The sequence below is a fragment of the Rhinolophus sinicus genome, chromosome 3 (assembly GCF_057876585.1).
Source record: "Rhinolophus sinicus isolate RSI-liver-muscle chromosome 3, RSI-T2T, whole genome shotgun sequence".
Taxonomy (NCBI): Eukaryota; Metazoa; Chordata; class Mammalia; order Chiroptera; family Rhinolophidae; genus Rhinolophus; species Rhinolophus sinicus.
Genome location: NC_142503.1, coordinates 117,005,412 through 117,017,834, shown reverse-complemented (window position 1 = coordinate 117,017,834; position 12,423 = coordinate 117,005,412). Strand labels below are relative to the sequence as shown.

The 12,423-nt window shown below is 38.8% G+C and overlaps 1 protein-coding gene across 2 annotated transcripts in view; it reads right to left on the bottom strand.

The window, feature by feature from the left end:
• Nucleotides 1-12,423, bottom strand: part of SLC25A21 (solute carrier family 25 member 21) — a 449,521-nt gene that overhangs the window by 17,137 nt on the left and 419,961 nt on the right. For both annotated transcript variants that reach the window (XM_074328168.2, XM_019749157.3), the window contains one exon: nt 7,148-7,312. In XM_074328168.2, the coding sequence (XP_074184269.1) occupies nt 7,148-7,312 (165 nt within the window). The remainder of the gene's footprint in view (nt 1-7,147; nt 7,313-12,423) is intronic.

The window sequence follows — 12,423 nt, the reverse complement described above, 5'->3', positions numbered from 1 at the left end:
TGTTTTGTCCCCCAATGAAAATACCTGGTATTGAAACTTAATTAAAAAAATACATTCGTTTCCGCTTTACAGCTATCAGAAGAATCTATTACAGTGTTTGTTTTCTCTTCATGTGAGATAATTTGGGGGAAATGCTAGCTCCTCACTCCACAGAAGGTCACTAACTGCAATGAGATGGTTTAATTGATAAGCATTCTTTAAGGAATGTAGAGTATTCCCAAGATCCTATCCTTGCAGGGCTCTGGGCTTTGGAATGAAATCAAAGTCTTGTTAAAAGCTCAGCATCTAAATGTAGCCATTCAGAAAATAGCCATGAAAATTCCTTCCCCCACCCCCTAAGCTAACTGTTCTTTAAAGTGTTGTGAAATGTAAAATAATTTTAAAGGTCTTACCCACTTAGTTCGAATTATAAAATATTTCAAAATAGGTTAGGGTTGAAGCATAACAGTTATTGCTTGATTTTTTCATACATACACATACACACACACATCTCTCTGTCTCTCTCAATACATATGTCAAAAATATATACATGCACAGTATAAGCGCATGGTGGAAAGTTCGCAAACTAAATTGTCTGACCTTTGTGTGTGTGTGTGCGTGTGTGTGTGTGTGGGTACACACACACACACATTTACCTTCTGAGAGTCAATTATATCATGGAGTATTATCATACAAAATACAGGAAAGTATTAATATATTTCCTTGGGAACCCAGTAGGATTTTTTTGTTTTGGTGTGCTTTATCTATTTATTGCCTCAATAAAGGCACTGACCCCAAGGAAAACTAACAAACCAGGTTCCCCAAATAAAATTCCAATAGTTGAAAAGTCAGGGCAAAGACACACCGAGATGCTTTGATATGGAAATAGGCCGATGATCAAGAAGTCTTTGAACCAAGTTTACTTCATGAGATTCTACTTCTAGACTTCTATAAATGAAACTTTCCCATGCCCGTGTAGTTCCACTTATGTAATATGTTTATTCAACAGGACCTTTCAGTTAAATCATTAAAGGGGAGTCAACTGCCTTACTACCACAGGCCTAAAACATTCTGGCCCTGTCACCCTCTGCCGCCTCCACTGCCTCCTTTCCATCATGGTTCATGATATACCAGTTACCCTCATCTGTGATCTTCTCCCAGCTTCCCCGAGCCTCTTTCTGCTTCAGGGGAGTCACAAATCCTACTCATCTTCTTCTTCTTCTTGGTCTGGCTAATCTTTATCCTTGAGTCCAAGCCGAAACACCGTTTCTGAAGGAAGGCCTTGCCTATCTCCTCACCCTGCCCCACTGGGGATATAAATTCGGGTCCTTGGTTATAAATTCCCACAGCTTGATAGCTGTCTTTCATGGCACTTAACATGATTGCCACAGTTATTTCCCTGTGTAATGACTTGTTTATTGTCTGTCTCTTCTGCTAGACTATAAACCCCGTTAAGGCAGTGAGATGGTGCCCGGCCCATGGTAGATGTACCATGAATACTTGTGGAATGAATGAACAGAAGGAACCCACTGAGAGTCTAAAGTGACTTGCACCTCATTTCCATCCACTTGGGTGGTGCCTGACTGGAAAATTTTGGCCTGAAGTTTACTTAAGAAAGTGTCTGAACCCCTGCCTCCTTTCCTTTGCCCTCCCCATGCCCCCCTCATCCCCAACACACACACACTCCAGGGAGTCTGTGAAAACTGCCAGGAAAAGATACTGCTTTTTACTGCAGAATTTTGTCACATATCCTGGAATTTTATAGATAATATATACTTGTAGTTTTACCCCAGTGGTTACCAGAAGGTTGAGTTGTTCTTAATGAAACTTTAATGCTCATGCCCTTCCCATTACCAGATGACTGGTAAGACTAATGATTGAGTAAGAGAATCAGAAAAATAAAAGGCCATAAATTAAATCCTACTATGATCTAATTCTACTGAGATTCTTCTTTTCAAAATACAAACAGCTCTAAGTTCTCCACTTGAACCCAAAGTTGCATTTTTTTCATTCAGCTTAGGGCAGAATATAGCTTTAAATTATAAAACTAACACATTTCACATCTCTTCTGATAAACTGAAGTGGGTCTGGCACCACCCTCAGGCTTTCTACAGAATTCACACACACACACACACACACACACACACACTATATATATATATATATATATATATATATACACACACACATATGTGTATATATACATACACATATATACATATATATGTGTGTGTGTGTGTATATATATATATATATATATATATATATATATATAAATCAAAAGAAAAACATTTGCATTTCTAAAATGCTTGACTTAATGCTGTCTGTAGTAAAATGACCACAGGGACAGGTCTGAATGGCTTATTAAGTAAGAAAGATTGAACATATGAAAAATTGTTCTCTCCTAGAATATTTCTAACTCACACATGTAATTTATATCATGGCAAAATTCAGTACAAAAGGTCTACTGTTTTTCTGGCAAAATAACCTGCAATCATGCTTAATTAGGATGCAAACTGAAAGCACAGTTTAACACTGTTCACCATGAGCTTTAGACAGTGATTTCTATTATTATTATTATACTTATGGAAACATAGGAAAAGCAGTAAATATAGAACTAGAAGACAAAGTTCTTAAAGACACGTAGGATTTGAATTTTATGATTCTCATTTGTGTGTCAACATCACAAATATTATGCTCTGAACATCCCCAACTTGGAAGGGAAATGAAAGAAATTGTTTTTGGAATGAAAGCTTACTCCCATGGATATTTGAAAAAGATGTCAGCATTTAAGTTAATCAATATCTGTTTCTAGTGAGCTTTACTTTGAGAAGTGATGGCCTCTTTCTGGGGAAGACGGATAATTCTTTATACTGACATTCCATTCCATTTACTGCAAGATGTAAATGAATGCCTCCATTAAAGGAATTCCATGGTCAGTTAATATCCAAAGCAGTCTTTTCTCTATCATCGCCGCTTATTCACCATTCAGTAGGAACAGCTAGATCCTAAAAATAAATCTGAGTGAATGTAACACAGGGCACCATTTTCAAATGGGTAATCCCAGTTTTTCCAGGGCTGTGTCTTATAATTCTGTGATTTTATGGATTATAGAATAAGGATGTGAAAAGGGAGGTCCAGATTACAGGTCTGAATGAGGAACAAGAGGAATTTGGTTATACTATCTGGATATTCTAGCTATTTCACTTATTTAAATTTTAGCAACCCTTTTTTAAGATGACTAGGTGTGACAACATACAAGGTAAAATGTAGAGCTAAGGCATTACATGGTGGTGTAGTGGAAAGAGTTCTGGCCTCTGGTTCTTCCCCTCCTCCCCCTGCTGTAAGAACTCAGATCAATTATTTCAGTAACTTTTAGCTCTGGGCCCTAACTTCCCATTTGGCTTCCTCATCCGAAAATGACAGTTATTGTGATCAGGATCAGGCAAAATCACGGAGTCTACAGAAATGGTTTTAATAGTATGAAATGGCATAGAAGGTCGGGATATTTCTGTGATAACTTGAAAAATGTATCTACCAGAGATCACCAATCTGAAGAGTTAAAATTGAAAACTTCAGGAGTAGATACGTGACCTGAGTTGTCTGGGCTTACTGTTTCAAGGTCTTATTTTCCCTCTGTTAGACATAGCCTTAGAGTGGAGTAAAATGTGAAAAAGTTAACTAGGTCCTCTATTTTATGAGATTCTATTAAAATGTTCACTGATTTATTTCCTATTATGAAAGAAACACATGCTTATTGTAGAAGCTCCCAACAGCTCAGGTGGCATAAAGAAAAGGACTTTTCCTCCACTGCTGCTTGCTTTCTCCTGCTCTCCCTCTCTTTCATCCTCTCCTCTCCCCTCCTTTCTCTCTCTCCCTCTCCTTCTGTTTCTCTTTCTCTCTCTCTCCCCCCCCACTCTCCCCCTTCACACACACACACACACACACACACACACACACACACACACACCTCTCCATTTCCACTCCCCAGAGATAATCATTATAGGCAGTTGCTTGTAAAATCAAATACTTCGAAAATGGAAAACACTGTAAAACAATGTATGGATTTCAACAATATATTAAAGAAAAATCTAGAATTACCCCGTGCCACTCAGGGTTGGTGAAATCTCAAATTCCCTTGGAACAACAGAATGACCAATTGCTGGGTGAGGGAATTGAAACAATAACCCTGTAAACAAACTGTCCAAAGCGTATGGCTGGAGACGGCCTACAGCAAAGATGGGATAAAGCCTTCAAGGAACACTACCTCCTCCGCATGGTTAACAACTTGATGACGTTCTTCAACATGTTTTAATGATTATCATACCTTCCCCTTCACAAAGGATTGATTTATTATGGTTTAAATTTAAAGAATACTGGTTTCCCAGTTTTGAATCAGGCTTAGATTACAGAACACATAAAATCAATGACTTTGTTCTAGGCAAGAAAAAACACTGTGTTCATTTAAGTGCAAAAGGAACAGTCCTGGGGAAAAATTCTTCATGCAGTTCTACATGGTAAGTAGTGTTCCCACCACCCGCTTTTCCACTTCTACTCCTTTCCCCATCGCTGTCAATTGGCCCCACCGCTTAAAACTTCTATGGCACCTTAAAGTTCACAAACAACTTCACATATTATTTATTTTAATCCTCACAACAATTTTGTCAGGGAGAAAGAACAATCTTAGCTTTTTGATTTGCAGATAAAATAACTGAAGCTCAGAGCAGGGACGTAATTGGCCTAAGATCATTTATCCACTAAAGGTATACTCGCCCAGGTAGACTGTTGACTTCTACGTGTCTGTCTCCAACTCAGATCTCCTCTCAAGCTCCAGGACCCCCAATTAATACTAAACATCTGCACTTTGGAGTTTCAAATGTGGTTAAACTCACTTTCCAGGCTAAGCCCGTAATATTGTCCCTCAAACTTGTTTCTCATTCAAAAGTTTTCTTTTTCAGTGACGGGTACCATTATCTTTCCAGTTGTTCCAGCCCAAAATCTAGGGATCCCTCCTACCCACCACCCTTTTTCTCAACATTACATATATACTCCATCATCACATCCTATAGATTTTGCCTTCTGAAGATTTCTCAAATCTGTTTATTTTTCACTGTCTCCACCATAAACACTGTAGTCAAATACCCCAGCATCTCTCATTGAAATAATTTCCATGTTACACCCTGCCTTTCCCTTACCACCCCCACTCTACCCGTTCTCCATGCTACAGCAGAGTGATCAGGCAATTCCTGTGCTTAGAATCTTTTGTTGGCTTCCCAGTGGCTTTCAGATAAAGATAAAATCCTTAGTGTGGCTTATAGGGGCCAGTTTGACCTCACCCCTATAAATTGATAAATGAGCTCTTTCCACATGAGTTTCAGAGTACCATGATGTCATTTAAAATGTAAATGAATATCTAAGCTTCTGTGTCTTTTTTTTAATAATGCTTAACATTTAATAAGTTAAGTGCATTGGTTAATTATAGAATGAAGTTGGCACTTGTGCATGTTTTTAAGCATTAGTAACATATACAAATTTTGTATATCTTCCTGAATTTCTTTCTTAAATACTCACATATAACCAAATTCATTTAACTATAACATATGCATTAATATACATGCACAAATATATGTAATAAAATCTATGATATTTATACAATGTATGTAAATAATGTATATAATTATTTTCATTGTGTGTAAATTTTGTCTCAAGCCTTTGAATAACTGGAGAAAGGGAGGTCTGGACACTTCTCCCACGCTGTATGGATTACACATCTCAGAGTCTAAACACAGGGTCAGCCCCATGGGTGTGTGACGTGTGCACTTGCCAGGGCCTCCACGTAGGAGAGCCCCAGACTTGGTTTATTGCTGTCTTGAAATTCTTAATTCTTGAACAAGGGGCCTCGCATTTTCATTTTACCCTGCACCCCACATATTGTTTAGCCCATCCCAGCTAAAAAGAATCTTAACGTATTAAGAGGTGAATGCTCTCATGTTGTCCAGAACCAATGCGTTTATGGCACTCGATTTCTGGATTTCATGAATTCGACAGGAGAAAGGGAGCACCAGAGTCAGAACTGCCACTCAGTGGGAGGATCTCTCTATGTTGCGGCCAGTCATAGATTTCACACCAACAAAACATAAGTTTCTACTTACTAAATGAGCTTTCCAAATACGGTGAAACCTGGTTAACAACTTTGGCCAGTGAGGGAGGGGATGCCAGCAGATGGTTAATGCGGAACATGCTCTGGATTCAGCTGTTCCTTGAGAGAGAAGTCCTGGCCTAGAATATGGCAGGTAGCTGGGCACACACAGGTATAAATAACCTCACTGAAGAGTCTGGTGATAGCCACATCAGAAATATTTTCATGATTTATGAAAAGTCCTTCAATACTTTAGTAGTAAGCAAAATGAAGGACTGAATCCCTGTGGGGAACCGCCTGCATATTACCAACGGCTGCTCCCAGGACTGCAATTTTCATGGCAAGTATGCACTATGGTGTTGGAGGAAAATTCTGTGCGAATTTAAAATGAGCTTACACATGCTCAGTTTAAAGCACATCATGCGTCACTTTATCTTCTAGAAGTTGAAAGGCTGCTGGCAGCTGTAAGTTACCCTTTAATAAAAAATAATAATAATTATTATTTTGCTTCAAAAGCAAATGATCCTAGAAGAGTTGATTTACTACTTGCCCTCATTAGCTTGGGTGAATTTAAAAATGAATACCTGGGTAAGAGTTAAATTTCAGGCTGGCAATTTTTCCCCATGAGCTCAGAATTTATTTAGAATATGAAAATTTAAACTTTCTGAGAAAGTTATACTTTTGAGAGTAAAATGAAGTAATAACAGTTTCTAGAAATTCCCATCAGTGATAAATGGGAAGCACTCAGGTGGAATGGTACATTCAAGTATAATGTAATTGGCATCAGACTTGGATTCAAGTCTCTGTTTGCTATTTACTGTGTGACCCTGGGAAAATTACTTGATCTTTCTAAGCCTCAGTTTCTGAATTCAAAATAGGGATAACAACACTCAATGAATAGGCTGATGTGAGGATCAAATTACATAACCGATGTGTTTAACACAGTGACTAGGAAATGATAAACACTCTACAAATGCAGCTATCATTGATAGGATTCTTCCTCCAGGACTTTAATCTATTAAATAGTACCTTATTGACAGGAATAATGTTTTTGACATTGTAGTAGAAGCCAAAATAAACCATGTTGAAAACTCCATGACGTCCCAACGTTGCTGTAAATCCTTTGTTGAGGCCCTGGAGTCCCAAGCCTTCCTTCTTAATGATGTGTCTTGCATAACTCATAGTGGATGGTTGCTGCAGGAGAGAGGGGTAAAGCCAGAAAGATTATCTTTGGGAATGTGAAATAGAGTCAATTACGATTTAGCGTCCCATCAAGCCAAAATGATTAGGGACTTCTTTTTTCAAACATGAACAATCATGCCTAAATCCCTGCTTTTAAAATTAGGAAACCCAAAAAGTAAACAAAATTGCATGCATAACAACAGGCCTCAAAGGGAAGATTGTTGGCAAAGAAAAACATCTTTGGTAGAACTAGTGAAACTCATGTCATGCAATAACTATCACCCCTTTCAACATGTAAATAGTTGTATCTAATTCTGGATTAGCCATACTAATGGAGGGGATTAGCCATATAGATACACTGGTAGTCTGTAACTGTGCATAATCCACAAGGAATTTATATTCGGTTCCTGAATTCAGCGTATTTACTTTTCTAATTATGTTTTTCTAAAGCGAATGTTACAATTCGTCTTGATTCCATTGGCTCAATAGTTTCAACAGGCACTAGGTTAGAAATCGGGCATGGATAAATAGCAATTGACTGCAGACTTCCTCAGCAGGGTGGGCAATCAGTGTGTGTATTACTTGCTGTGATAAATAATAAATCAACGGTGTTGGGAGTACAGGGTTATCTTTAATTTACTCCTTTCCAGTCCTCTGATTGATTACCTGAGGTTGAAATACCTTGACTACTGGAATGCTGTCTACTGCTACTTCTGGAACATGTTGAAGAGCTCACTGAACTTTGCCCTGAGGTTTCTAATTCATGACAATACAACAATTTATGTGGGTTTTTCAAAAAGGTTAAGCGATTGCTTTCTTTTTGGAGGTGCAGTACAAAAGATATCTCTCCTTGTTCAATTTTGACTGAATAGTAATTAGGGGGAAATATTCAGTATTTATTTATTTATTTTGCCCATGAGGCAAGTGGCTGACATGAGATCTGTTTGCTATTTCACTGGAGCAGGTTGCTGGAATGGTCATGGTAGTTTCATGTGCTCTCTGACTAAAGTGTTTTCTTATCACGTGCAAGTAAGGCTGCCATTAGCAGAACAGAATAGCACAAATCCAATGAAGGCTTTTCATCCAACTTGTATTTATAACTATGCAATTAACACCATACATTAAATGAGCTTGTTTACATGGTAAATCCTATAGTTTTTGCTCATAGATATCTTAAAAACTCGAGCTACGATTCTACACTCGACCTTTTCATTTTAGAGGATTAATTACAATAAATTATAGTAAGCTTAAGGAAACTTTTCTTTTTGTAACATGAAAAAAAATCACATATCTTAAAACAATAAAAGACATTTCATATAGGAAAACCAAAAATTCTCAGAAGGTTAAAGTTCACTCTCTGTTTTACAAAACGGGACTTTTCTGTTTGGGTTCTGGCACATTGACTATCAACCCAAATGGTTTATTTTGGTTTTCAAAATAGACTTGAGGACAAGTTGAGCAGAAGGTCATTTCTCTTGGAGAGACTCTAAAGTGCTGAGCAAAATGTGAGGCACTGCTCTCTTGCTCTGAGGAAGGCAGCCTAGCGGGCAGAGGAAAGAGGAGGGTGTGACTTTCCTGGGGGTGGAAGTAATATCCTGGGGGTGGAAGTAATAAGGCAGAAGTGGGGTGGCCTGGGCCCAGACTGACCAACACCAGTGCTCCCTGTCCATCCTCACCCACTCTGAGGCCCTGAGGGCAGAAGAGATGGGGACTCAGAGGCCATCTAAATTCTAGAGCAACAGAGAAACCAATGGCTTTGACTGAAAGTGCCGATTAATATGGCTTTCCCTAAATAAAACAGGTCTAAAGATGTTTCTGTTGTTTAAAAATCCTAGTGTGCTCAGTTACCAGAATTAAAAGAGAAGACTTCTGCTAGATCTTGGTGAGGATGAACAAATGTTCAAATGGCATTTAGTGATGGTCTACTGCCTGATTTTCATTTGTTTAGCTGTTAGGTGGGTACAAAGAAGTGTAACGTGGGTTCTGACTCAAGTGCCTTGTTGAGTTTGAACTCTAGTTGTGAATCATTAAGTAAATCAGAGGGAAGTATAGTAGTAGCTAGAAATAGGGGGTGAGAGCCAGACAACCCCAGGTTTGAGTCTCAGCAATTCTACTTGCTAGCTCGTGCAATTATTTTATGCTCTGATTTATCCTCACTTTACTCATCTGTGAAATAAGAATAATAATAGAATCTTCTTCTTAGGATTGCTGTGATGATAAGTAAGTCAAAGAACTTTGTCCTATGTAAGCATTCATTGTATGTTAACTGTTAATATCAATAGCAATTATGATGATTATAAAAAGTAGTTATAATAATAAAATAACAGGTAATTATTTTGTTAGTTGAAGACAGAGACAATTAAAAGGTGGAGACTGATTTAGGGGAGAGGAAAGCACGTGCATAACTAGCCTCTTCCTTTTGGCTATCCTTTCCTTTTCCCAGAGCCCTGAGCCCTTGTGACAAAGTCCAATGGAAAGGCTTCCAGAATGCAAAATCATAGGTTGGCTTCCTCTGAGGCCCAACCAAATCCCACCCCTGGGCTAGAGATCTCCTTCCTTACCCCGGGGGCTTTGCTCTCTGGAACAGTAGATCCTGTCAGTTGGCTTCTTCCCTATTCCTCAGTAAGCATTCTCAGTAAGAACTCTCTACTTGGTAAGTCTATGGACTGGAGAAGCAAGGCCACCCAGGAGCAAAGGTTGGGAATGGAAAAGCACACTAGCTGGGTCTCCACCTCACACAGTGTACAGCCTAGCGAGTCCAGTCATGTGTATTACCAGGTACCCGGAACACAAGTGCTCATCAATAGTATCCATTGTCATAGATGCTTAGTACTTTATATATATCATCTTATTTAAGCCTCTCAACAAGTGTGTGAGGTAGGTATTATCAGTACCCCCATCTGACAGAAGCAGAAACTAAGGTTCATGTACTGGTCCAAGACGACAGGGTAAGTGGTAGTGCCCAAGCACAAGCTGAGCCCCATTCCCTACATCCCCCAGACTCCAAGTTCATACTTTTATGCTCTGCATGGTTCTGCCATATATGGCGGCATCTCTCGACAACCCTGTACTGTAGGCAGCAGGTATATTCTTATTTTGTAGGTGAGGAAACCAAGGATTATTAAGTAATATTCCTAAAGTAAAGACACTAGTAAATACTGGCTTAATCAGAATTCTACATCTAATCCAATGCTGTGCACGTTCTGTGGATTCATTCTGGTTATACATATGTGGTCAGCTTTTCCGAGTTTGATAATCCAACTCATATAGGTAACAGATACATAATAACACAAATATAGTTTTCTGGTAACTGGGGACTTTGAGGTAAAGAAAATTCTGAACTCTAATTCCCATAAAAATTAGAAGTGTCCTTGTTGCTTTATTCAGTGACATTGTATGACACCCATGTAAGCAAATATTTAATTAGAAAGGCAAAACGTGACTTCCACTAGGAGGCTTACATAAGAAAATATAGAATCATTTTGACTAGATCACTGTAAACACAAGGAATTTTACTAAAATTATTTGATTACTGGGCTTCCATTTCAAAACAAAATGGTGACCGACGGGCATCATCAGCCAAATGATTCCAACACTATGCAATCCAGCAAGTCAGCCACCAGTTCCGTGTCCTTCCAATATTTAGATTTACTCAAATTTTCATAGCTAGTGAAAAATTGTGGGGCCAAATGGCATGCTAACTTTCCTAGATGGAACTTTCATTGACTGCACCAGAGCTGCAAGCATGGAACACTAAGTGGATCGAAATTTGGCTACCATTGTGCTGCCACACTGGTTTACAGAAATCTCAGTTCACTGGTCCCTACCAGGAGTATTATTTCCATTTGAAGTCTTCTTTAACTTTGATTTCAGCTATTGCCAGCTGCTAATTCTGGGAACTCCCTGTCCTCTCATGCGTCATTTATTTAACAATGGGTGCCATGCACTGTGCTAAGTGTCTAGTACAATACTTTGCTCATATTCTAAAAGCAAAATATTTTTGCTTTGATTTTTATTTGGAGAGATATGCTGATCATTTTTATATCTCCCCGCGGGAATATTCCATTATGGTTATGAAATATGGAATCAAATTTCTGTTTTAAAAGTCCTTAAGAAGCTTAGTGAAAAGAAAAGCTCCTTTGCCTAAACAATGCTCCCCAGCACCACTCTGGGGCACTGATTTCTTACTCTCTGAGAGCCCAGCATTACCGACAAATCACTGAGATAACTTATGGCAGCCTGAGCTATGTTTTCTGGAGTTGTTCCATCCAACTACTGACCATACAGGCTCTGATTAGCTTGTGAGGTCACAGACAGAGGTTTTAGGCAGCAGGCACTGCTCTCTGGGCAAACAGCTATCAGAGGATGGCCAACAGGTATAGGCATGGGGTGTGTGTCAGTGGATTTCCTCCACACCTAAAACCAGAGAAGAGCTCGCGGCATACCATGTCAACAGACAGCATGCTGCACATGCATTCCTTTACTTGCTTGCTACAGCAAAGTGAATTTTGTTGTATTTTAGAGCTAACGGAATAAGAGTGTTGCACTGGATTTCCTTACATGGCAGAAAAGCAAACTGGATGAGCCCTTTATACAATGGAGTGGGAATCCATATCTGGGCCTTCAGAGAAGTACTGCTTTGGCAAGAAAGAGGAGACTCAATTGCTACATTTAGGTAGGAAAATGCCCTTGCTCTTCAGGAGATAGAAGATCACTTGTGCTTTTCATTACTCAAATGAAGTCTTGAAGTATTTTCATAAATTTGAAAAAAAAAAAAAAAAAAAAGGAAACCTTTCCTTTTATTTGAGAACAAAACATAAGTGGAAGGAGAGGAATCAGGCTAACAATCCCACACGTACAATTTCTTTTAGCTTAGATATTTCACTAATTTATCATTCCAGTTTATTTGAACAGGACATGATTATGGACAAAAAGACACCCAAAATATATTCTACCTAGAGTTTACACTTGAAAAGCAGGTCTATTTTAAAACAATCTGTGAGTGGAGAATAATTTGTTGTAAACAAACTCCTCCACATGCTGAGCCACAAAGCTATGTCAACACCAAGTTGTTGCCGAATGAATAACCGAACAGCTGTCCCCAGTGTCGCCTTCTAGGTGAC